General features: G+C 52.4%; 2 protein-coding genes across 3 annotated transcripts; both read right to left on the bottom strand.

Moving 5' to 3' along the window:
- Nucleotides 1-1,521: 1,521 nt before the first annotated feature.
- Bsnd (barttin CLCNK type accessory subunit beta) lies at nt 1,522-10,160 on the bottom strand. The gene is made up of 4 exons (XM_034503700.2): nt 9,716-10,160; nt 5,854-5,945; nt 4,404-4,658; nt 1,522-3,529 (listed from the first exon to the last, which is right to left on the bottom strand). Exons 1-4 carry the CDS (start codon nt 9,890-9,892, stop codon nt 3,127-3,129), a joined length of 927 nt encoding a protein of 308 aa, XP_034359591.1. The 5' UTR covers nt 9,893-10,160; the 3' UTR covers nt 1,522-3,126.
- A 6,497-nt stretch (nt 10,161-16,657) lies between these two features.
- Nucleotides 16,658-25,954, bottom strand: Tmem61 (transmembrane protein 61). Of its 2 annotated transcripts, none has more exons than XM_076934547.1 (3): nt 25,614-25,954; nt 21,742-22,114; nt 16,658-17,094 (listed from the first exon to the last, which is right to left on the bottom strand). In XM_076934547.1, the coding sequence occupies exons 2-3, from the start codon at nt 22,047-22,049 to the stop codon at nt 16,866-16,868; spliced, it is 537 nt and encodes a 178-aa protein (XP_076790662.1). In that variant the 5' UTR covers nt 22,050-22,114; nt 25,614-25,954; the 3' UTR covers nt 16,658-16,865. The 2 variants fall into 2 exon arrangements, with proteins under 2 accessions (XP_076790662.1, XP_034359350.1); XM_034503459.2 differs by having other exon boundaries at nt 21,742-22,091.
- Nucleotides 25,955-26,348: the final 394 nt, after the last annotated feature.

Raw genomic sequence — 26,348 nt, 5'->3', positions numbered from 1 at the left:
ACAGGTAGGTGCTCCACATAGCCTGACTGGCCGCTCTGCCTTGCTTCTGTGTGCCTGGAACTATAGACTTAAAGCCAGAAATGCTATAGAAGGGCCACTGTGCACCATGTTCCCTGTAAGCCACGGGCCTCCCGCACTCGTTCTTCCTCTCACTGGCTCCTGGGAGGCAGCAGCAACCTTCCCAGCAGCCCCCACTCCCTCAGGAGACGCCATGCTCAGCTCCATGCCACTTGATGCTAGAACATCTCCAGCACACGCTCAAGCTTCATCCTTGTGGGAGTTTTTCCACACTCCCTACCGAGTCACTCTCCTGTTGTCTCCTTAATGGGTGAGACATAGCCGATCGCCACGTTGCTAATGAGCAAACGGATGAGGAGAGAAGGAAGCCTAACACTGTTTGAATACCTGTGATGTGCCAGCAGGCACTGGACCCACTTGTTCATCTTACTCTCGGCTCCACCCAGAGGGGTTATCTTCACTGCAGGAATGTAGACACGGGATCAGAGACAGTGACCTGTTCAAGCCTGCTCAGGCCACCATGAGTACCTTGCTTCCCTCTGATCCCATCAGCCATCTGGGGGACATCCAGAGGCACTGACTAGTATCCCCCCCACACTGAATCAGGGAAGCAAAAGAATAGAGGTCCACTGTGGCAACTGCAGTGAACAATTAGAGAGCTGGGGGGGGGGGGGGGCTAGAATGGGAGGAAGAGGGCCACTGCCCCTGCTGCCCAAGTTCACAACCCTTTCTCGATATCAAAATCAATGGTGCCCTTCTCCTCTGCCCATACCTGCCAGTCACCTGCTGGCTCCAGAGGCTGACAAGGAACCAGAAGGACTGAGATAGGCAACAGCAAAAGCAGCCTAGCTGAGGCACAGGCAAAGCAAACGGTGACTAAGCCATCAGAGGAGCAACCGCCACACTCCCAAACGCCTCTGCTCAACCACTGCTGCCCTGGTATTACAGTGTAGCTTGGTCCAGGCTCTTTCCCTTTCAGAGTTGCAGGTCACAGGATCATAAATAGCAGCCTGCTTAGTGAAGCTACCTGATCTGGAGCAAAACTTGCTCCTTGTCAACCAATCCCCAGGGTATCCTTTCTTGCCAAGCTTGGTGCCCCACGTTGTCCCCCACTCATGCCACAAGTTGGCTTTGAATGTATGGTTACACTCCTCAGCTATAAGTGGGCTCATCCCAGGCAGCTCGGGGCATGGTCTCACTTCAGGGTAGCTGGGGAAGCCACCTGTAGTCCCCCCTGCTCCATCTATAGAAAAGGCAGAGCTAGTTTTCCCTTGCCCCATGGCTGGCAGCTAGAAGCTCTTGGTATCTGAGGCCTCTGCTGCTATGATTCTGAGCATGGAGGCCTTTCCTCCCACAGCTATCCCACATGGCCACACTACTCTGTCTGCTGCTCCCTTCACAAAGAACCCTCGGTGGCAGCCAGGCATGAAGCCTCATTTTATTCTGCCCTGAGGGATATGGGCAGTTTCACAGAAAAGAATTTGCAGGCAAATAAAGGTGACCTTTCAATGTGAAAAACATTTTTTATTTATTTCAGCCCTTGGTGCTGGCTCTGCTCGGTCTGATGTGGGTCACAGTCGTCCCTTCCTGAGCCAGCAGTACACAGCATCTGCTACATGTCACCTCACCCCTGGCTGGGACATGAGCGGGGTCACATGGTCTGTGACCCATCAGCAGAGAGGAGGTGCCTGGTGGATGCATCTTCACTGAAGAGGTAGACATGCCCCAGAAGCAGGGAGGGTTGGGGTGTGTACTTACTGAGCACCAGCGGAATCTCCCTCCCTCCGCTGAGACCCCTGACCTTCTCCCAGTGCCCCGCTCTTAGACATCTCAGAACAGATCTAAGTTGTGTGGACTTGGCAGCAACACTCTCCTCCTGATGAATCCTTCCATGCTGGGCTGAGAACAGCGGGCTCTGCAAGCTCTGCAGATGAGGTCTGGGGGTGACTCTGCTCCCACCCCAGCTTCTGCTCCATGCTGTGTTCCCAACTTACAAGACAGTAAACTGAGATTGTGAGCCCTTTGTGGGAGGGTCAAGGACCAATGACTGCTTTCCAAGCTGAGTGCCTGGCACATGGCAGGTGCTCAGTAAATGCCAAGGGCAGCAAGCGGGATTAATTCAGCAGCTGGATTTTGTCCGTTCTAAGCCAATGCAAGTGTGCTCCGTGAGCTGCCACTGGGTTCTTCTGGTAGCCTTTTGCCTGGTCTTATGACTACCTAGAAGCCATTTTTTGAAAAGTGGGTGCTGGAGACTAAGAGTCCATACTGGTCAAAATTGGGGAGGGTAACACTATCTGCAAAGGTTCCCAGATCAACTGAGATCTTCACATGCCAAGGGTCTCCTGAGAACTATGGTGAATGAGGCGAAGATGTTGTCCCAGGGCCATGGCAAGCAACAGACACAGAAATGGATGCACACGCCCCAGAGAAAAATTCTCATCTAGGGGTTGGGATGCCAGGAAAACTAGCAGAAGAAAGGTCATTTTGGCAGGCATATAGGAATGGGTGTGAATTCACTCAACACAAGGGGCCCTGGAAGAACATGGCTCAAGCAAGGGTATGGGCATGGACATGGGCTAGGGTTATGAATAGGAGGGGCCAGAGTGATATCCAGAGGTCAGGTCAGGCCAGCAGATGTCAGTCATAGATCCCAGAGCAGGGGGATCGCTGAAGACACTGACCCAGGAGACGGCAGCAGCTCTGAGAGGGGTGAGTCAAACAGCCATCAAAGGACCAAAACACAGTGGACACAGGGCTCTCAGGGGTCCTGGGTAGCACCACAGGAGGCCCAATCAGAAGCCAGTATTAGGAAATGAAAAAGAGCTTCTGAGGGTCTGCTGTAACACAGGACCTCAGAAAACCCCATTCTATCTGCAGGTCAGCAGAACAAACTACAACCAGAAGCATGTGGCTTGCTGAGGGGAAGATTGCTGCCCTCCACCCCCCCACCCCCCCCAGTGTGTGTTCTTTTCGGTTCCCAAGATGCTTCAGTTCACTGCCTCACTTGACCCTCCATACAATCCTGTTTGGGACTTGGAAAACTGAGCCCTTGAGGGGTCACATGAAGTGAGCAGTGCTGTCAGGCTAGACCCAGGAAGCAGTTTCATCTCAGCCCTGGACATCAGACTCAAAGCCCACCTCTTTGTCGGGAAGGGGGTCCCCAGGGCTGTCGGGCAGCCCATAGTAGAGATCTTCCTCCTCCTGCTCTGGTTCTTCTGCACCTGCCTGGACAGTCTCCTTCTTCATTCTCAGAGACCATCGCTGCTTGCTGGGTAGAGCTGCCTCCTGTGCCTGCCCCTCCAGGACCATGTCCTCTGATGTAGGGATGTCATCAATCAGAGCAAAGTCACTGAAGCGATCCAGTGGACCCCTGCTGGCCCAGGGCACCTGCGGGTGTGGGTCATCCTTGTCGGGTGGGGATGGGTGAGGGCTGCTGCCTTCGCTGGAGCCCACGTCCAGGTCGTCATGGAATGAGGCCAAGGGTGCAGAGCCTTGGGGATATGCTGGAGGGCTGCAGAGACAAAGGCCATGAGTCACACTGTTGGGTCCTGATCTCAGCCACTAGCTGCAGAGAGTCCCTATCTCTGAGTCTCCTTTTATTCCCCCTGAAAATTGAGGGCAGTGGGAATCTTCTCTTGTGAGATAGTTTTTGAGATTTACAGAAGGTAAATTGTTCAGAGTACTTCAAACAATGCCTGGTAGAGTAAATGTTCATGCAAGAGAGCTGGGAGGAAGGAAGGAAGGAAGGAAGGAAGGAAGGAAGGAAGGAAGGAAGAAAGGAAGGAAGGAAGCTAAGTGGCTCATTCCAGATTCTTCTCTGGCCTCTCACAGTCCGTTTCACCCTGCCAGTTCCTCTGTGTCCCCTTTTTGCCTCCCCCCTCCTTGGACCAGAATCTCCAGGAAACAAGAGGGCCATCAAGGACTGAGAAGGAGTTGGTGTCTAGTAATGACAGAACATGTAGATGAGTGGATTGATAGGATAGACTCGAAAATAAACAGGAACTGAGCTGTGGCGTGGACAAACCTGCTGGAGCTACAGAGCAGGTAAGCAGCCCAGACAGCATTTAGATCCAAGCCCTCTGGCTCCTGGCCTCCGGCTGCTCCCGAGCCTTTGGGAAAAGAACTATGTGCTGGCTACTTAAAGCACTGCACCTGTGGGATGGAAATGGCTGTTCCGCCCGTGAGAGAAACTGCTCGGGAGAATCTAAAACCCACCACGCTTATACAGCCAATTAACACCAAGGCCCGCTCAAGCCCCAGCCCAGCCTCATTTGTCTGTGACCCTCTGCTGTCTGCTCCTCACTCCCAAGTGTCCTTGCCATCCTTGCAGCATCCAGACCGCCCTTTGCCCTAGAACTGAGCCCGCTCCTGTGCTGCCCACTCACCTGCTCTGAGAACAGGACTTATCTCCCTCGTTCTCATCCAGTCCTCTATGGACAACCACCGGAGCCTCCATCCAGGTCCGAGCAGTACGAGACTCGTCTTCCCTGATACTGCTGGCTCCTGTCTTCAGCTCGGGGGCCAGCAGTGGCCTGGGGTCCTCACTGTAGCCCATGACCTTCATTTGGATGTGAGTGAAATCTGGGAGGCTCTGGTCATAGGCGGCCTCTTCCCACAGCCTGACGTAGGGCGGTTGGGGGCTGGGTCCGACAGACAGTGGGAGAGAAGTAAGGCAGGCAGGCAGGCATGAGTTTCCTCACCATGACCCCTGTCTGCCTACATGGGGGGACGGGCCCGCTGATTTCACAAGGAAAATTTCAGGGGGATCACTGGACCCAGCGCACAGACGATGAAGCTAAGGCCCAACTAGGTGAGTAAATTAAGTGGTCTGACCCCAAGTCATAACGTCACATAACATCCCCAAAGGTATCCACAGCCTGTGATAGCAAGAAGGAGAGGACCCAGCAGGAAGGCTTGCAGAGCCGCTCCTCAAGAATCACCGTTTGTGGGCTCACAGCTCTGATGCAGAGTAGAGGGAGCCACAGCCACTACAGGCTCCCTGCCTGTGAGGCTGGGGACTGGTTGCCTCCTCACTTCCTGCAACTCCAGGAGGTGCTGTGAGGAAACTGAGGCCTATAATATAAACTGCCGTGTACATAGAGAGACACAGACTCTGTCTGCTTAGTGGATCAGGGCCATAGTGATCGTTCTCTGCCACTGTGCTTCAGAGACCAGGCCCTTTGTCCAAGGTCACATGACTGGAAGGTGACAAGATAAAGGAAGGAACCCTAGGTAGCCTGAGCTAGTTGCAGGCCCTGAGATAGCCTTTGGGTGGCCACTGTTTCCCACTGGGACACTTCTCCCTGTGTATCAGGAGTGGAAAATGCCAGCATTACAGATGACCCAAAGCAAGCAGAGTGGCTCTAGTGCCCCCTAGCTGCAGAGCCCGAAGCCTGGACTTTGGAGCTTGGGAGTCATTGCTCAGGAGATTAGCCAAAGCTAAAGGGTTCTCAGCTGTACCCCAAGCCAGAACCAGGGCTTGGCACCTCCAGGATGGAAACAGGCTACGGCCAAATCAGGCCAGGATTCACACCTGTCTCCTTCACTGACTCCCAGTGAGATCTGAGGTCTGTGCTTCTCTGAACCTCCCTGTCTACACGTACAAAATAGGAATGACAGTGTAAACGCACAGAACTGAGAGTTTTAAACTACCAATGATTTCAAAGAGCGTGTTCTCAGAAAACTTGAGGCAAAGAGGAAACTGGATAGGACAAGACAGAGACACAGACATCCAACCCAGACATCCTGGTTTTCTCCCTCCTTAGTTCCCCCTTGTTCCCCTCATCCACACCTTTGACAGGAGGCTGGACTGGGAGCCATTCTTCCCACACTTACCTCTTTACCTCCGAAAGCCCAGTCTCCAGCAGGCTCAGGGCCTTCGGGGACAAGATGCCTTGGAAGTCAGAGTCTGCTGGCACAAAGGTGATCTGTAAGGAGAGAGGACATGGTCTCTGCAGTGGGCCAGGGCTGGAACGAACTGTCTAGCTGGGCCCAGGGCCTCTGCAACCTTCTCTGCACATTGTACATGAGAAGGGGAACCTGGAAGGGCCTCTGTTGATGTCAGAGTTCCTGTTCGTAGCTTAGCTCCAGTGGGTAGACAGATCTCCAGGCTCCTGTCCACACCATGTTCTCCCTTCACTGGACACTCCCTGGAGAACCTGCCATGTGCAGACACCAGTGTGAGTAACAGAGATGCCCTTCCCTGGGGTCCAAGCCCAGCATTTCCCACCTGGTGAGTGAGTGGAAAGCCAGTCACTGGCCTGTGCTTCACATCTGTGATGGGGAGGCAGAGACACAGATGGCTGTGAGTGTGCCCACAAAGTGCCATCCCTGAATCATCCAGATCAAGCAGCCAAGCTACAGGGGTGGCCACTGGGTATGGAAAGGCAAGCCATGAAGGAGGGAGTCAGGTGAGGCAGCCCTGGAGACAGGCCCTTGCTGTGGGTCCTGGGAGCCATCCCTTCTTCCAGAGCCTCCTTGAACTCTTGGAACTAATGAAAGAAACTTCCAAGAGACACCTGCTCCTCCATGCTCAGAGAAACAGTGTGAACCACAATCAGGAGATGGGTGATAGATAACAAAATACAAGAAACATTGGTAATGGCATGCTGGTTGGCCTTTGGAAAGAAGTTCAGATGCAAGTTACAGCAAAACTGAAAATTGAAGGCGTGGTGCTGAGTGAAATATGCCAGGTTGAGATGTGACAGGGAAAACACTGTAAGATTCCACTTCCCTGGAGCACCAAGTGGTGAAAATCGGAGAGGCAGAGAGTAGGCTGGTGGCTCCCCAAGACTAATGAGAATAGGAACGAGGCACTGTCGCACAGTGGGTGTAAACCTGTTATTTCCCAGTTTGGAAAGAGTTCTGGAGATGGGCTGTCCACATTGTGAATGTGTCTAATGCTTCAGACGGCATGCTTACCCAACGTGTATCTTATGCTTTTACGTTTTATGGAGCTTTTAATGGTCTGTGTCCCAAGAGAGCTGGGAGGACTCTTGGAACATGCTACCTGGACACCCAGCTTCTTAGAAAATCACAACATGGTCCTACTGGAGTCCAAGCCACTGAGCTCACAAGTCTGAACACTTCTCATGCAACATCCGATGAGCCTCTGGTGAATGGCTCCAGATTCACAAACAGTTCTCTCTGTCTCTTCCCACAGAGTGCAGTGAGGGAGGGATGCACTGTGCACCAGCAAAGCTTCATGATGAGGGAGAGATGGGAGTGATGGATAGAGCAGCTTTTACATTCCTGAGGAGGCACCACTCACTCCCTGGCAGGTGTCTAAGCATCTTACATCTATACTAAGGATGCTCTGTGGCCAGCTGGCTCATTGCCCAGATAGCATCATCACCACCATCACCACCATCACCATCATCACCACTATCATAACTGTTACCATCATCACCACCTCCATTTTCATCGTCACAATCATCATTGCCATCACCACCACCACAATAATAACCACATCATGGATATGAGAAACATGGAGGAGACAGAGAGGAAGCAGCATCTTAGAACACAGATTTTTTTTTTTCCCTAAATAAAGAGGATGGACTCAGAGAATTGATGACCAGAGAAAGGAATCAGACCTGGAAACCCTCAGAACGTCAGGCTGAAGATTTCAACCTTTATTCACAGTCCTGGGCATTCCAGAGGGGTTCCCCCACCCCACCCCTACAGAGAGTACCCGTGGGATCTGAGTTCAGGATGAACTCTGACCAGTCCCAAGACGCAGGAAGCATAGGGAGGAAGGCCCACAAAGAGGACAGGGGCTCCAACTACCTGGTTTTGAGCTCCAGCAGAGCAGATGAAGTAAGGACCAGAGGATGCGGAGCTGAGGCTCTGCTCTCCCTACCTTTTCCTCACCCCCCTGTTCCCAGCTCATGTCCAGGTTCAGCATCTTCGACAACTCCCCACACTAGATTTACCCTGGCTCCGTTCTCCCTTGACCCATGCCTGAGGCCCAGGTGAGTACCAGATCTAACCAGGTTTGTATTCAACCCCTAATGGAGCAGCCATGGGGAGGAGTGGGAGTCCTTTCTCCCTCCTGCTCCACGGTGACGGCTCCAGAGTCGGAGTCCCCACCACCACGACCTTCAAGGGCCAGCAACATCATCTGAAGAACGAGGCCTCTGCGCCTGCTCCACACAGGCATGGAGCCAGCACCCCCCTCCCATCCCCACAGCACCCTTTGCTTTCTTCCATTTGACCATGCCAGGCATGGAAGCAATTCTGCATTCTGCCAAGGTCACAGACTTGGCACGGGGTTCAGGGACTTGAACTAGGATCTGAGGAGCACTAGGAGGTGCGGGTTTCCACCACTGTACCATCTCCCCACACAGCAGATCAGCCTTCAACAGTTACCCATTAATAGTCAGCCCTAGCCCCTCCCCCTACAGGCGACCCTGCTGTTACTCAGTTCCTGCCAGCTGCCCCTAGGAAGGTCGCTGTCCTTTCAACACACCCACCCTCCCTGGGTCGGGACGTGGTGGCTCTGGCCTCAAGGCCCTCTTCTCCCAGTGACCTCTGCTCAGGACATTGGGTACATAGAGGAGAGTTGACTGTAAACTGTTTTATAAATGACTCCAAACCAGTTCCGACTGCCCAAGCTCCAGATTTAAGTGACATGACAGCCCTGGACTGGCTACAGAGGCGGCAGGACTGAGAGAGGCTGGGACCTGGCCCCAATTCTTAGAACTCCTTCTGGTACTCACACCCCCCAAAAAAAATAGGGAAAGGTGGAGGGGGCTAGGAGGACAGGGCTGTTAGTATCAAAGTTCACTGGGACCTCGGATGTCCGTCTGTCTTTCCCACACCATCCTCCTGATATACATTGTACAGCTGATGAAGCTGAGGCTCAGAAAATAAAGGGGTTCAGTCTTTCAGGCACTTAGAGGCAGAATGCAAGTTAGACCCCTGTTGCTCTCCCTATATCCCTGAGTCTGTCTCTAACTAGCTGTGTGACATTGTGATGGTCACTCCACCTCTCTGTGCATTGAAGTTCTACCTGAAATGTTCACTCCTCGGGGCCGTGTAAGGATCAAGAATACTAGCAGCAGCAGCCATTGTTTAACTAAACACAACACTGCAGTTGCAAATATGCCTTTCCCTGTCTTCTACATATCATACCTGGGTTACCACAGGGCTATGCAGAGCTGAGACAGGTGTGTGTGTGTGTGCGTGTGTGTGCGTGCGTGCGTGCATGCGTGCGTGTGTGTGCGTGTGCGTGTGCGTGTGCGTGTGTGTGTGTGTGTGTGTGCCATTTTATAGATGAAAGTATATGTCTCAGGAAGACCGAGCACAGCAGCAGCTGGAGACTGGGACAGAGTACCCAGGCTCACCGCTGCTTTTAAAAGCAAGCTCCAACCCAAGATCTGTGCTTGTGCTTCAGGGTCTGTGGGATGAAAGGGAACCAGAACGTGGCCAGGGTGAGCTGGGGAGTTGGACTTAGCAGATAGCAGATGCTGGCCAAATTCTGATCAAAAGGGACAGTGCACAGATCCCATTGTGGCCCCATGATGACTGGCTCCGGGTCGGCCACAATGAGAGAGGGATGGATAAGCAGAAGGGTGTTCCCCAGAGCAGAGAGACTATAGGGAGTCCATATGGAAAGAACACAGCAGTTGGAGGCCAGGGGTTGGTGCCAGAGACCATAACAGCCACCTGTCCTCCTGCCCCCTCCCAACCCCCCTACCTTAGGATAGCACTGGCACATGCTCCAGACGACACCCCCAATCACCATGACGCTGCCCATGGCATAAAAGGTGCCGTAGACCTGGGGTCGATCGTGGCTCATAAGGAACGTGCCCAGGGATAGCAGGAAAAGGCCCAGCACGATGAAGCCGATTCGGAAGGTCTTCTCATCAGCCATGGTGGCTAACCAGCACTGGTAGCTGGTCAGCACACCAGCAGAGGACTGCCCACAATCCTACTCAAACGTTGAGAAGGCTCTCAAGGAGGGATGACACACACTAGATGGCTGAGAACCAAGGTAACACACAGGCAATGAACGATCCCCACTGGTCCAGCTCTCAGCCCTGGGCCCAGCAGGGCAGGTGACACGCTCCAATGGGCCCAAGGTCCCAGCCATCTACCTTTCTTCCTGCCACTCTCCTCCCCTCTGGGCCCAGCTGTTTGGAGCTTATGAATCTGAACACGGGACAGAGGCAGGGGAGGGCTGGGGGAGGTCACAGGGGCTGGGCCAGCCATGGCTTTGACATCACCTCATTTGCCTACTGTGGAGCTGAGCCCAGACAGGCTTTGCACCTCCCAGCTCTAGGAGGTGTGGGTGGGGCCATGGTGGCTTCCAGAACCCACAGCCTGACAGCTTAGACACCTAAAGACACCTTCTCAAGGACACCTGAACATCTAGGCTCAAATATCTGTACCTACTAAATGGTCACCCTCCTAGATATGTCTCAGTTCAGGTGCCATGTTCCCGTTTTACAAGTGGGGATGCAGGCATAGACAGGTAGCCTGCCCAAAGTCACAGATAATAACAGAGCAGCTGGGACCAGAGCCAAGAGACTGTGTGTCCCATGAACAGGACCCTAGTCAACCACAACATAGGTGAGAATAGGGGCAGGCTCCAACAGCCAAGCCCATGATGGTCTTGGATCTGTGTCTGCAGCCACTCACCACCTGTCTTACTATCCTCCTCTATAAGAAGGGTGGGATGGGGAGGGGGAGACAGGAGCCAGAACCAGAGCTGGCTCTAGGCCTTACCTCCTATATCACCTTGTATTTCACATACAGCCCAGCCCTGCGTGTTGTGGGGGCTGAAGTGAACTGGTGCCTCTGTAGATTGACTGACCGATTGGCTAACTGACTGACAGACATCTACTTCACCTGTTCCTGGTCCCCGACCTGGAAAGCCATCTTTATCATAAGAATGGCCGTCTGGGCAAGGGCTTTTAGTTCTGAGGTGGCTGATGGGAAAAGTCAGATTTGCCTCCGTTGCTGCCACTGCAGAGGCCCAGAACCACCACAGGTACTCAGATCATGGCAGCTGGAGATCTTGCAAGTCAGTAGCTCAGGGCACCAACGAGCTCCCTGAACCCCTGCATTCAGGAGCTTTCCTATATGGGCCGTGCATGCATCCCCTGCCCCATCTGCCACTCATGCATCTCTGCCAGCACACCTGCTCGTGGGGTCCCTTCCCAGAGACGACTTGCTCTCTCTGTCACCCACCATCACTGTTCCCCAGCTCTGTCCCCTGCACTTCACAGTTTGTAGAGTGCCCCAGGAACTGGGGATAGGCACTCTGAGAAAACTGCCCAGGAGCCGAGTCTCTGGTCCTTCCAGTCCCACCCCTGGGATGAACTTAGGCGGTGAACTTAAATTTTGTCTCCTGTGGATTGCAAAGAGGCCATTAGCCCACCTCCCCTTCATGTACAGTGACATAGTGGAGGGAAAGTCATTTGAAATTGTGACTGGCAAGGGACCTCTAAGGGAGATATTAGAATCATCTTAAAGAGGCTTGGAGACAAGAGAAAAGATGCCATGAGTGCAGAGTAACTTAGCTGGTACCCATCCTAAAACTAGAACCGAGGCCCAGGCCATCTAGATACACTCCTGAGAGCCAATACTGAGCATACAAAAGGGATGGACCTCTGCCTCATCCGCAGAAGCTTCTCGTGCCCCCTGGTGACCTTGTGTGTCTGCCATGGTGCTGTCACATCCTCTAGGTGCTGCCTCTGTGCACCCAGACCCATACCCACTTGCCAGATAAGGAAACTGAGCCTGGGGAGTGACAGAGAATCAGTTAAGATCTTCCCCAAAGCTTCAGAGCCCAAGCTAACAGATCCAGCCTTTGGCCATTCTAGAGAGGGCTAGACATTCCTCATTCTGCTGATTTTCTCCTTCTTAGCCATAACCAGGTCTCTCTTTGCCACAACCAGGTCTCTCTTTGACCCCTTCTCAAAGTACCTTCTCCCAAAGCGATGGCAGCAACAATGAATAAGAATGTCTGAGAGGAGTCAGTCAGTGCTGGCTTGAACGAGTGATCTCTGCCGGGAATTAAGAGTTAAATGGCCAGAGGGTGCGACTAGCAGGAGCAACACAAACTATACCCCTGAGGCAAGAGAGGGGAAACACTCTCAAGGTTAGGTGGGCAGGGATGGAAGGAAAGGCAGAGACGTGGTTATGGGAGGAGCTGGGGAAGGAAGGGTGAATATATTCAAAATACATTGTATGAAATCCCCAAAGGACTGATACAATACTTTTGAAAGAATTAAATGTCCAATGCTGTTGTTTTCCTGGGTAGACATAGCACCAAGGCTATTCCTAGTGGCTTGTTGCTGTACCCATAGATGGATGTCTCGCTAGGCCTCATGGGAGGGATTTCTCCCTGCAGCGGACCCTGGGCTGGTGAGTGTGCTAGGCTGAGTGAGTCTCTGGAGTGCTGATCCCTGGATGGACTGTGTTTTCCCATCCCTCCCCTAGGGCTCAGGGATCCTCACACAGGGATGGGCAAGGGGATTGTGGAATCTGAAGGTGGTAAATGACATGAGGGTGCAGGGTGCGGGGTAAGGGGCACAAGGTTTTCTGGACAAGGCTGGGCAGTTTCACGTATGAGCCCTTAGCAATTGTGGCAGGACTAAGGATCTGCACTGACTCTGGCCAGGCAGGCTCCCTGCATGGAGTGGGCACGGTGGGCCTGGGTCTGGCCACTGGCCTGGGAACTGGTGGTTGTTGGGAGGAGAGTGAGTCTGTTTTCTTTGGTGATGTGATCCCTGGTCGGTCAATCACACTTGGGGTAGTCCCACTCCCTAACTCCCAATAGTTGATCTGGGGACTGGACTCTATGGGGAAAGGAAAAGGGAAGAAGGACTTGGCCTTGGGTAAACAGGAAAAAGGTGGCCACGTGGCAGATGTGAGAGAGGTTGTTTGTGAGATCAGGGTGCATCATGGGAGATTCTAAAAGATTTTGTAACAAGGCTAATGAAAAGGACAAAAAGAATCCAGTGGGATTGGGATTCTGTTTAGAGGCAGTTTCTGCTCTCACAGCCGAGTCCACTCCGGTTCTGACTATCTTCCTTGCATCAGGAGGAGCCACAGGGGTGGTCAGGGAGTCCATGGTCCTCCATCAGAGAGCATGTTAAATGCTGTCTTCTCGAAGACGCGTCTAATCTGTGGCCAATAACTGCAGCCTAACAGCAAATTGTAAATTTACTTAAGAGACTTCTTCACACATTTTTTAAAACTCAGTTGTCCCGTCCTCAGTGTGGACTTTGCAAATGACAGTGTTGTATTGCAACTCAAAGAGTTGAAGAAGCCTGAAGGAATTGTGAGTCCCAGGAGTAAGCTGTGGGTCCCAACAAGCGATTCAAGGCTAGAAAGAGCACACCGGGCATAAGCAGAAATCTAAGCCTGGAAAGGCAAGGCTGGAGCTGAGGGGCTGGAGTCTGTCAGTAACAGAGCTTGGATTCCTGCCAGGTTCTGGAACCCTGCCTCTGCTTAGGCTCCGGCCATACAGGGCACTCAGGGCTGAGGCTCGCTGGCGGACACTGCTCCAGGGCTGGAGCATTCAGCTGCATCTTCTCCAGCAGCTGTGACAAAGACGGATCTGCATGATACAGCCAGCCCACAGTACACACTGCCCATGTCAGCCATCTTCAAGATCCTTCCTGGGCCCCCACCCTGACACCTCTCTCCCCAAATCCTGTTATCTCTCCCGTCCATAAACGAGACTCCAATCACTCCTCGCCCTCTACTGTCCTCTTCCTGTCACTGGTCTCTGCTTCTACCCCGACCCCTGAAGTCTCTTTCTAGCCCAAGCAGACATCAGCTCAGGTTGCTGCCCTGCTCAGAACCTAGGAGTGGTAACCCGGCTTCTCAGAGTAAAAGCCTTGAGGTGGCCTATACATCCATAGGCCATTTTCTTGCACTGCTTGCTCATCATCCCTCCAGGCTGTCACTCACCCTGAGGTCACTCTGGCTCCATGCTGTTCCTGGAATGCACAGACACCCCAGGGCCTTTGCATCTGCTGTTCCTTCTGCCCAGAATGACCTTCCTCCAGATAGCTTCCCTTCAAGCCTGTGGTCTTCCACCTTAATGGGGGTCTTCCCTGGTCATTCCCTAGACTTCAGAAGCCCTTCCCTGAGGAGTTTCCTCAGCGTTCCTAATATGTTGGATCCCACAGCACTAATCACCACCATACTAGACAAACTATCTCCTTTGTCTCTTGTCTGTCTCTCTAACTAGAACCCAAATTACAGTGGCAGTGTGTATGTGTGTGTGTGAGAGAGAGAGAGGTAGAGAGAGAGAGAGAGAGAGAGAGAGAGAGAGAGAGAGAGGAGAGAGAGAGAGAGAAAGAGAGAGGAGAGAGAGAGAGAGAGAGAGAGAGATAGAGAGAGAGAGAGAGAGAGGGAGAGAGGGAGAGAGAGAGAGAGTTTCATTCATTCACTTCCCCTGGGTCTGGAACAGTGAAGACCCAGGTATTTGAGAGGGGAGAGCTGACTTGTAAGAACTAGAGCTGACGAAGGCCAACAATGGACACATGGACAGGAAATCTTAGGAGTGACATTTTCCCAAAACCAACAGGAGCCTCTGTAGAGTTAGAGAGGAGGGCAAATCACACTTTGTTGCTAGAAAACCAGATTAAAGGTGGACAGTGCTGGCCGGGGGGTGGGCAGAGGTCACCAGACACACACTTGCAGGGATCCTGGACAAGGTATGAAGAGGCCTGAATCACTAAGGCCCCTGATGCCTGGGTGCTAGGTGGTAAATCAAGATGAGTCCAAGTGTGGGTGGATGGCCTGCAGTCAAGCACAGGAAGGGCAGGGGCAGGGAACAGTCTGGTCCCACACAGGGCTGCAGAGGGAAAGCCTGCCTTGGGTGTCTGGCTCCTCCACAGGTTCCTCAGTCACACCGAAACAGCTCAGAAGGAGACAACACTCTGTCTTGGTGAGATCGCCATAGTCAGGCTGGTGACCTTGAACAAGTCACTGTCCCTTCCTGAGACAGATGAACAGATGTGGAGAGAGGCAGAAAGGTCCTTTGTGGCCGGCTAGCCCTCCCCACTTGCCCTTCAGCTGCTGCCAAGACAAAACCTGTTCCCGTCAGCCACTCACTGACTCTCTGCCCCGTGGTACACACCTCACATGGGAAACCTCGTAGGAATTGCAGAGGGTCTGATATAGGCTCAGCCTCGGTCACCACCAGAGTTGGGAGATAAGGCATCTCCAGACTCCTTTGCTGCCTATGGTAACCTCTGGGAGCCTTGGGGTGTATGGGGGGTGGGGGAGGTAACAGGAGAGTGGAGGAGGAGGGACCATAACTCTGAAGATAGGAAGTGCTAGGGCCCAGCGGTCTGACTGTGAGCAAAGAGAAAGGGGTGGGGAATAAGTGTTCAGAGCCGGAAATTTGGGGTTACTAAGCAGGGAAGCCTTTCCCAGCCTAGAGTGTGTAAGGGGTTAGCTGGGGGCCAGGCCCTAGGTGGACTTGACATTAAGAGACTCTCGGTGGCCTGAGAGGACAGCAGGAAAGAGATAGAGTGGCAATACAGCCCCCCACAGTGGTCCAGCATGGACGGAGATCCTGCATCCTGACTGCTCTGAGCTCTCAGCTTTGTTTCTTCGTGTAGGGACAGCCCACCTGTAATAATAAGAAGGAGTTTCTCGGGTGAGGAGGTGACAGGGGCAGAGACCTGGCCTAGCACCAGCTGGCCCTTGGGGATTCCACCTTAACCAGCCTTCTTGCCCCTGCTGCTAAGGGTCTTTAGGGAGGCCACTTAGTCCCACTGACATAGAATATCCCTAGTGAGAATCTGGTCTAACCTGACCCATGCCACCTGCTTCCTTCTAGGCCTTTGCCCTATACACACTGGAGAAAGTCTTCCCTGACTGTCCCTGGCAGTGTCAGGGGGTGCAGTGAGGGGGGAGTAGTGGTGGAGGTTCAGGGGGTGACCCTGGACTACATATCCCCTCTTCACTCTGGTGCTATGTCCCTTACATTTCAGCACGAGCAACACAGCCTGATCTAAAAGCATCTTATTTGCCAGTTTGTGATCTGTAGCTCACACTGATGGGGCGTGGGGTGAGGAGGGCAAGGGTGTGCTGGGAATTAGCAGCTAGGAATGTACAGAACTGGGCCAACTGGAGGCATGGGGGAGTGGATGGAGACGTCGTGAGGATGCTGTTGGAGAGAAAGTTGCTATTAGTGGCACATCTGGAGAGCTAGTGAGGTCCCTGTCGCGGGATGCTGAGCAGGCGACCTGGTAGAGGAGACTTAGCTCCACCAACTCTGAGACTTGTGGCCTCTAGCTCAGGGATGTACCCCTACATTCAGTTGCTCAGCACCCACCGCTGTCACCCTATGGGTTCACCCACTCTGCTCTCTGAGGCAGGAGCTGGTGCTGCTGTAAAATGCTTATTCCATCTTATGAATGAGGAAACTGAACTGGCACAGGATGGGGTCCAGGCTCAAGGGGCTGAGATTAGTGTTCTCTTGGCCACAAATCAGGTGTGTAAACTTGGACCACATCTGCTTCTACCTCTGGCCCTGTGTTCGCCACACATGTTCTCCCAGCTGTCAGCTGCTTGATCCCGGCACACTAGCTTAGAGGTCCTGTTCCACTCTGGATAATAGCCTTCCCAATACCTCATGGAGAAAACTATAGGAACCAGCCATGCATAAGATGTGAGACATAATAAAGTAGGGTTTATTTAAAGCCAACTACTGCTCACACAGCAACAGATGCATGAACAGCACCCAGCAATAGACCTCTTGTTGCATGCCTGCTGTGAACCCAGTACTGGTAGAGGCCCTGAGCAAAGCTTGCTGGTTAGGGACCAGCTTCACAGCCTTGCTGGAGACCTGGTAACTCTCCTGCAGCCTGAGCTCAACCTGGGCTGGAGCTTGCAGCACTCGATCCAGAAACAGGCCCCTGAGTGAGGATGATGCTCTCGTAGCTGGGTGGGGGTGAGAGGGATGTTGACCCCAGCCAGGCATCTCCTGGGGCATGGCACTGGAGGTCTTCTTCAGGTTGCACGGGGAATTGCAGGGGACCCTCAGCCAGTGGGCAGTACATAGTCTCCTCGCAAGTGGGAATAGCAGCCTCCTTGGGAGGCCTGTGGGAACAGGAAAGAGGCTGTTAGCAGGACCAGCTCAAAACTCTCCTGCATGCCAGGGAGACAGGGGAGTCTCCTTATAAAGCTTGCCAACATCAGCTCTCCCTCCTCCTCATACTCCTCCTCCTCATACTCCTCCACCTCTGTTCTCTTCCTGCACTTCTTGCTGCCACCCCTCCCCACTTTGAAACTCCCTGGGACATCTTTTGACCTGTCTTCTTGTTTTCCACAGAGTCTCCACACTGCTCTTTGATGTCACTGTGCTGACACTCCGTGCTTGTCTTGAGTGTCTAAACACTGAGAGCAGATGCTTCTGGGAGGGGGGAGTTGTAAGACAGAGTGTCGGTCCATAGACATAAAGGCTCCCAGATGACTGAAATATCATTTGTAAAGTTATAGTTGTGATGTTCAGGCCAGAGTGTGAGGCCTCCAGTTACCTGCCCATCTGGATGCTTGAGACTTAACATGGAAGTTTATCAGGTAATTGCTTATCCTTGCATACCTCCAGGGGGAAAGAGTGCACTACTTACTTACCAAGTCAGTCTTTCACTTTACACTGCTGCCCATCCCTGACTCTCCAGCCCACCCTTCACACCTAAACAACCGAACTACCTTGAAGTGGTGTGAGGCAAAGACTGGGTCCTCAGAGGCAACCCCTGATCAGGCTTTGCAGGCTGAATTCCACAGACAGACGTCCTGCATCTGAGCCCCTGTGGACCTTCTCCACAGGGTTAGTGCCTTTCCCCATCCCAGGTGGCTGAGCTGGCTGCCACTCTCATGGCAGGCCACCAGGAGGCAGGCTCACCCTCCTGGTCTCAGAGAAGCTCTGCAGGCCCTGGATTTGAATTGAGCGTGGATTTGAAAGGAGAGGGCTGAGGACCTACTAGGAGACCTGTAGCCGAGTATCAACCAGTGCTTACCTTCCTCTGAGCTCCCAGCAGGCTTTGCAATGGAGGGCAATGCTCCTGCCAAGCCTGATGATATATGCATGTTATCTCAGTATGCTACAGTCAGAGGCAGCAGGATTTATGTTTAAAGCCAGCTTGGGTTACATAGCAAGTTCAAGGCCAGCTAGGGCTACCTAGTAAGACTGTGTTTCAACAAATCAGGAAAAAAAAAAAAAAAAAAAGTGGGCAAGGGTGCCGAGAAGCTATGTTTCTGGAAGCAGCACACTGAATTCTATTGATGTGTAGCCTGGGTTTTGTTTTCATTCTCTGGGCCTCTTTTTCCTCATCTGTGAAGTGGGGATGATACTTGCTATATATGCGTCCCAGATGCAGAAGAGGAAAGGCAGAAAAAGGGTTGATAGCCCAGAGAGGAATATGGGCCGCAGGGCTCCCAAGACCCTCTTTTCCCTTCATGCCCACCTCCCAGACATGCCCTGCCCTCCCCACATTATCTGAGCTGATTCTGGGTCTGCATGTGGCAAACCAGAACCTTCCATTCATGCTTTGTTCAAATTCAGGGCCTGCAGAGCTGCTCTGAGACCGGGAGGATGAGCCTGCCTCCTGGTGGCCTGCCGTAAGGGTGGCAGCTAGCTTGGGGACCTAGGATGGGAAAAGGCTGTAACCCTGAGGAGAGGCCCAAAAGGGCCCAGATGCAGAGATCCCAACATGTGGTGTCCAGCAGGCTAGGGCTCAGGAAGCACAGGAGCTCAGCCCACAGCAGGAAGTTTGCTTCGAGGGCAGGTGTGCAGCGTCCCTGAAGCCAGCACCTGTCATCTCAGAAGCTCATCAAACTTAACTGTCCACAGTCACGGGTCAGAATATAAGAACGCAGGGAACTTGGGCCTTTGCAAGGTCCTGTCCTAGTGTAGGGAAGGCTCCTAGCACACTCTCAACACAAAGCTCTGTGGTTGTGGGGTGTGGTCATGCACAGAGATCAGGGCAGCCTTGTAAGGGCAAGAGACAGGCTTCATGCTGACCCCAGTGGCTTTATATTGAGAGAGCAAACCCAGTAGAGGAGGAGTAAGCCCCACCCACCTCACAGAGGAATGGGTGAAAAGCACTTCAGCTAAGTGGACAGTCCAGTCCTCTTCTCTAATGGCAGAGCTCATGCTTACCCCGCACTTTACTCATTTGTAAAACAGGCCTAATCTCTACATCCTCCCTGTGAGCAGCCAAGGCTCAGGCCTGTTAAAGACTAAGACTGCGATGAAAAGAGCAGAGGAAGCTAAGGGTGCAGTCCTTGTGGCATGCACATCCACCATGATCATCTCTCAGAGCCCAGCAGCCTGCTAGAGGAGAGAGAGAGGGGAATGATGGTTGATGTCAATGATGGTAGGTCTTGGCAAGATCTACAATTACCTAGGAGACAAAGCTCTGGGAATATGTGTGGGTGCATCATCCCTCATGTTTAGTGTAGCATCCCCTAGGCTGAGGTCCCCCTGCACTGAATGGGAAGAACCAAGTGAGCCTAGCCCCATTCACCTTTCTGCTTCCTGACTGTAGACACGTGACCAGCTGCCACCATTCCCTCCCCACTATGGTGGAATGTACCCTCAAACCATGATCCCAAATAAACCCTTCCTTGAGATTCTTTTCAGGTATTTTGTCCCAGCGGTGAGCTGATACAGAAGGCCTGCCCTTCCTCCTGCCATGACTGACAGATGAGGCATCAAATGTGCCTTGGGAGATCTAGGGACATTTGTAGACACTCAACTTCTGACAGAAAGGGCAGAGACAGAAAGCTAGCCTTCAGAGCAGGCCTGGCACTGTCTGCTGTGCTCACTGAGGGACACAGGTGCCTCTGCCCCACCACCTCCCCCAGGGCTGACGGTGAGTTGCCAAGTGAGATCCTAAGGCAGGATATTTTCTGTCTTGTCCCTGATGCGTTATCAATACTAGGACTTGGACCCAACACATGGTAGGTGCTTAGTCAGTATTAGACATAGGCAAGAAAGAGTGGGGAATCAAAGCCTGCTGTGGACAGAGGAATGCCCAAGCCAACAAAGCCAACAGATGAAATGCCTAGTTCTAGCTACAACCAGGGAAACCCAGGCTATGAGATGCCTCCCATGGGGACGGGAAAGTTCAGACAAACAGATGGCTTCCTCCATAACCAGTCACACCAGCTTCTGAATCTGAAATGTGGGTCTCAGAGCTGGAAGGGCCCCTTCCTGCTTCCTGGCAAGGGGAGTTAGTTATCCTGCCTAATTGGCTAAGGATAGAGTAGCCCACTTAGTCTGCAGCTGCGGCCTGGGCCCTGTTGAGGCAACACTGCTGTGTGTACAGACAACAGCAACACCTCTGCACTCAGGCTGGGTTGGGCTGGGCTGGGCAGGCCAGGAGGACAGGCTGGCCTGGCTGTCAGAGTCCAGCTTGTATTATGTGCAGGTAGGTCATTCTCGGTGAGACAAATTTTTCATCTGAGAAAGACAAAGTTTGTTGGGATACAGTACCCTTTCCTCTGATGGTCTCTTAAAACCAAGGCTCAGGCTAGCCTGGAACTTGATTGTTCTATCTCAGCCTTCCAAGTGCTAGATTACAGGTGTGCTCTACCATGTCCCACTTGAAGTCTGGCTATTGGCCTATGTACTATCTATTGAATGTTGTGTCTGGCCTCAAGCAGCCATGGGTGATAGCTCCAAGAACTCGAGATACTCCAGAAAGCACTGACTACCAACAAAGGAAAGAAAGACATCCGGGTAAACCCCTAACCAACTCCAAGGAGCACAGGTTAGCTCTTACTGAGCTGACATCAGCTCTTGTGCAGAGGCCACTGTCTTGCAGACCACAGGCTCACCCCTGTGAGCTGCATGTAACAGAAAAACCTCCTTCCTACAGACAGCAATGATGGCTCCCGGTGGCATAAAGGTACAAGCAGGCAGAGGGTGGAGAACGCATGCAGGCTCCAGGGGATGCTTTGTAGAATAAACAAGTAGTCAGAACATGCATGACCAGCTTTCTTACAGGGCAAAACTGGACCCCCGACATGAAACACAAATGTACACATACAACATACATAGACCACTGAACATCTATGGAGATAGAATTCCAAGATGTGCTGAGAAGCTGGGTATGGTGATGCATGCCTGTAATCCCAGCCCTTGGGACAGGAGGATCACACATTTCAGGCTTACAAAGTAAGGCTCTGTCTAAAAAAAGGGAGTGAGAAACTAAAAGTGTCCAAAGGCTGGGGGATGACGGCAATGGAAAAACAGGGTGAGAACGGTTTTGATGCAATCATTTGTTTCTATCTTCATTCAGCCCCGACCCCACACCCACCCAACCCCCCACCTCACCTCACCTACACCCACCTTTGTAGGTCAGAAAAAGTTATCGCTTGCCACACAGCTACTGTGTGCCAGGCACCTACTGTGAGCTGCTTCCTCACATCAACTCCCTCATTGTCCCTGGTGTCTCCTGAGTCAAGCAGCTATGGAGAGCACTGGTTCCCAACAAGGTGGCTGGAATTGGTTGCTGCCTCATCCTGTAAGGCTTCGCAGATTTCTCCCCGTCTCCATAGGTCTATGTCTGGACTCTCACTACTCTGGTTTGTCATTTGTCTCTGTCATGGGGTTCCCACATCCTAGGGATACAGCTCAAGGCCTTGTCCAGTGGAGGAATCTCATGAGAATTTGCTGAACAAATACTGGTAAGTATGACTATGATGGATGACCCAAAGTCCCCACCCTGCTCCACTCACCTGTAGCTCTCCCTCTCAGGGGACTCCACAGCAAGGTGATACAGGTCTCTGGAGAGTCGGTAGAGGTCCCCCTGGCTTGACTTCTTTGTCCTTTCCTGGATGGACCAAAGCAGGCCAAAGAACAGAAGCATACCACCCATGCTACAGCAGAGGAAGCTGACAGACTTGAGCAAAGTCAGGGGCATCTCGGGCAATGGCTGTTTCATGGTGGGGGCCAGTGAGCCAGGCTGGACAGCTGCATTACCTTCACTCCATGATGCAAAGCAGAGTGTCCCGACCACCAGGACCACTGTGCCACCGACCATCATGCAGTTACGCACAGTGGAGGCCGCTTGGCCTCTGATGCACGTCTGCACACAGAAAGAGAGAGCATCTGAAGAAATGGTCAGCAAAATATACCAAGACCTTGGAGAAGTCTTCTGACTTATACTTCTGTCTCCGTACCTGTGAAGGTGATGCCCATTCACACAGGCCTACTTTGATGGTCACAGAGAAGCTGTTTTAGGTTCCTAGCACCACATCTGGGATCCAGTAGGAACTAAATAATGTAATAATAAACATGCCACATGCATTCTGGGCCTCTAAGGAGGCCTCGGGGACCTTGGCTTAATAAGTAAATGTCTCCTATGGTGAACAGTTTGCGGAGAGTCCAGGCCTTGCTGTTTGTCGCTTGCCTCTCCTCCCCTAGTCACCACCACTGCCGCACATGGTCTAGCTCTTGTCCCCATATAACCAAAGATCTAGGGGTACAAGGAGCAGGACAAGTGTGAGTGACAGCACTGGGAATGTGAAGTTAAATGTAGTGCCATACAGCAGGACTTCTCCAGGACATGTACACAGCCTGGTTTACCACAGTCACAGCACTGAGAGAGCCTACAGTCCTAACCGTTAACAAAACAGTGCATGAACTAGCTAATGACCAGTGGATGGAGTAATAGAAACGCAATAAAAAACTGAGTTCAGGGCTGGAGAGAGGGCTCAATGGTTAAGAGTACTGGATGCTCTTTAAAGGGCCTGGGTTCAGTTCCTAGCACTCACATGGCGACTCAATTGAAATATGACACCCTCTTCTGGCTTCCATGGGTACTGCATGCACATAGTGCACAGATATGCATGCAAGCAGAAGCAGAATACCCACCCCACCCCACCCCACCCACACACCACACCTTTTTTTTTTTTTTTTTTTTTTTTTTTTTTTTTGAGACAGGGTTTCTCTGTATGGCCCTGGCTGTCCTGGAACTCACTCTGTAGACCAGGCTGGTCGTGAACTCACAGAGATCTCCCAAGCACTGGGATTAAAGGCACGTGTCACTACTGCCTGGCATACCCACACATTTTAAAGAAGATTTATTTTAAGTTGGACTCAGCATGAATGCTTGTCAGAAGGGGAGCATTCGTGTATTTCACTCTTTTGAACTCATATGAATCACGGGAAGAGGAAGGACTTAGCAAAAACATCGCACGGGGAAGCTGCAGGAAGCAAGCCTGGCCCTAGATCCCATAGACCAGAAGAGGCTGGCACCGGTCCCCAATGCTCACCTCTAAGCCACTGCCCCAGTGAGCCTTCTATGTGGTGCCTTCCCATTACATTCCTGCAAAGGTCAGCTTAGCCCTTGCTTAGAAAACTTCTGAAGACCCCCAGGTCTTCTAGGAGCATACCACACACCTCGTAAGGTTATCCAGTCCTCGGCTTCTCCTCTAACTAAGCCAGAGAGTTCCCTGAACCACTGAGTCACCAGCTCCATATAGAGATGCTTTGGAATGCAGTTCTTCATTGGGAATTAGCATTTGAGAAAGCTCATCCTGCCTCCAGTCAAGGCAAGGTGACAGATTCATTCCAAACAAGGCTGGAGTAACCAGCTTGGAGAAAGCACCAAACCAGGCAGCAGAGGGAATCCCGGGCCTGCAGACAAGGTGACAGGCCCCTCCCCCTTCAACACCTTTGGCTCCTGTAACCAAGGCAGGTGGGTGGCACAGAGGAATGGCCATTCTACAACTGAGGAGACACAGCCCAAACTAGGGAAGATCCTTTCATGCAAACCCAAATAGTATAGCAGGAACCCACGTATCTGCGGAGCTCACACCCAGACACACGGGCTTGAAGACACCTGTGATGTTTTCTGTTTTCCAGGAAAGCAAAACTGGCTCATCATGAAGAGAATGAAGTGGCAAAATACAAGCCAGGATGAGTCCTCAGAGACAAGCATGAGCCCGTGGGGCTGTTTTCTACCCAGTCTTCCTTTGGTCTACATACATGGTAATGATAGCAGGCATGTGACGGGGACATACGCCCAGCTGGGCACTATACCAATCACTTTACAGGTGTCCTCTTGCTTGATGCCCACCACAGTGATACCCCAGAGGCACTTGTTAGGGCGAGATTTAGATGTGAATCTAACCTAACTGGGGTTCCCTTGTGTGTACACAGCTGGGTCTCTGTATATAGTTTTAGGTGCCTTCAGTTGAGACCACCCCACGAGTCTATATCTTCCAGGCTGATCTCCCCAACAAGGCATCCTCCTTCTGGCTTCATGGGGTGATAATTTATGTGCCCCAACTTCAGGCAAGTCCCTGCAATGGCTTTCCATGTATCTCAATAGGGTAGTGGCCGTCTTCTTCTAGAGGATCCCCCTCATCCGTGTGGATCCTGGAGGCTGGCATGGCACATGCTAAGCTGCCATTAGAGGGAGTGGAAAGTTTTGCTTCCCCCTCGACAGAAGACAGCCTATGCCTTGTGTGGTGGTGGTTTTCTTTCTATAAAGCCTGATGCTGGCTGGTTATCAGCGAGTCCTGACTCAGAACCCCTCCACTCCCATTTCAGAGAAGCCACCGTCAGACTCTTCATTATCCTTCACATGGATGTGTCTGTAGCCCCTGTATCTTGTTATGGGAGGAAGGAAGGGCTCCATGGCAGGGAGGGTGTGACTTCCAAATCCTTGGGGGAAGACAGAAAGCTCTGCCGCCCCAGAGAAGGTCTACCACATTCTGGAACTGTGCCAGAGCCTGCCAAGCCAGCTCCAACTCCACTGTTCTGCCAGGCTCCCCTTGTCCCACCCTAACTTCAATTTGAGCCACTTAGAACTTCCTCCTAGACCTGTTACTCCTGACTGGGTCCCTACTTCACCCCTGTTCAAAGAGAAACCAATGTCACCTCTCACAGGGACTGTGCCCACCTCCCTCCAGCCAGGGAAGCCCTTTCCCACCAAGAGGCTTTGTCCATGGCATCCTCCTCATGGCCAGTCAGTTAACTCTAGGACCTTGACTGAGCAGGCTTCTGACACCCACATCTTTGAGTTCACAATCTGGCTGTCAGGGCTAAGAGGTTGTGGAGTTGTTGTGTTCAGCAAGCTGTATCTGAGGCCTGAATTCATGGAGCTATCCCCTACTCAGACACTACCAAGTTACCTAGTGTCTCAATAACTAAATGCACCCCATACTCCCAGTAATGAGTAATCTACCACATCGGGAGGGAATTGGACCAGGAAAGTACCTACTCTCTTGCTCCAGCTGTCTACTGCAAAGGGCTCAATTCAAATCAGGGAGAAGAAAGCCCTGTTGCCATCAGAAGAGGAAGAAGGGAGCTGTGCCTGCACCCAGACCGACAAAGATGAGGAGAGCCTTGCAACGTTCCTGCTCCTGTCCCATAAAGACACTATAAGATCACCCTACACACTTGTTTCTATAGAAAGGTAACTATCTGAACCTACACCCACGAGCTTCGGAGAAAATGGAGCCAGGCTGAGCGCACTAGCGTCAGACAGCAGGAGTAGGGAACCAGGTCAGTTCTGCTTGGTCCAGGTTAGAGGAAGGACCACACCCTTAGCAGAAGTTGGGGTGTTCTCGAGGGAGGGAGACAAGATGTTCGCACCCACCTCGTATGCAGCCATCGGGCTGGTCTAGAGGAGAGCCCAGCGCATTAGAAGGCCTGGTGGCTGAGCGTTGCAGATGCGAGCATCTGGGGAGATTCTGACAGCTTTCCACAGCTGCACCCTTGGCACTTCACCAGCTCCTTGAGGACCCTGCTTTCGTCCACAGTAACGTTGAGCCCTCAGTGAGGTCGTTCCTTTCTTCCTTGTCACCCCACCCAGCAGCTGGGGATCCCACTGGAAAGCCACCCACCCACCAACTGTCTCCTAGTCCTTGGATCGTCACTAACTACCTCAAGGACTCTGGTGGCCCGCTTCAGTGCTTCCTCGAAGGCCAGTGTCCAACAGGCCCCTCCCAACCTTAAAGGGCTAGTCTACTGGGGGGCGGGGACATAATTTCCCAGAGAGGAGGAAACCGCACAGATGGAACTTGAGCCTAGAGACATCAAGGTGGGGTGGACTGTGGGAAGCTTAAGTCAGGATCCCCTCACACCTGTTTCACAGGAAAAAGAAACTGAGGCTCTAAAAGGGAAAGCCACTTATCCAATTGTTTCCCCTGCACCCTATGTTGACAGGAGCGGCTTCATCACGGGCCAGAGAGCAGCTCCCCGACCCTCCCTTACTCTCACCACATTCCAGGTCAGCATTATCAGGCAGAGGACCAGCTTGGAGTGCTCCTTCCTGGGGGACACTGCCTTCTAAGAGAGAGGGGCTAGGAGCTGCATCACCGGGTGTGAGTGT

Source organism: Arvicanthis niloticus, chromosome 5 (assembly GCF_011762505.2).
Source record: "Arvicanthis niloticus isolate mArvNil1 chromosome 5, mArvNil1.pat.X, whole genome shotgun sequence".
Taxonomy (NCBI): domain Eukaryota; kingdom Metazoa; phylum Chordata; class Mammalia; order Rodentia; family Muridae; genus Arvicanthis; species Arvicanthis niloticus.
Note: the sequence above shows the minus strand (reverse complement) of the source record. Positions and strands in the feature narration are given on the sequence as shown.

Excerpts from the sequence above, each read along its gene's own strand:
- Tmem61 (XM_034503459.2), bottom strand. Across the intron at positions 17,095-21,741 it reads CCTGAGAGGGAGAGCTACAG|GCCTCCCAAGGAGGCTGCTA; the intron begins GTGAGTGGAGCA and ends CTGTTCCCACAG.
- Bsnd (XM_034503700.2), bottom strand. The coding sequence starts at position 9,892 with ATGGCTGATGAGAAGACCTTCCGAATCGGCTTCATCGTGCTGGGCCTT. Across the intron at positions 5,946-9,715 it reads TGTGCCAGTGCTATCCTAAG|ATCACCTTTGTGCCAGCAGA; the intron begins GTAGGGGGGTTG and ends CTCTCCTTACAG. Across the intron at positions 3,530-4,403 it reads AAGTCCTGTTCTCAGAGCAG|CCCTCCAGCATATCCCCAAG; the intron begins GTGAGTGGGCAG and ends TTGTCTCTGCAG.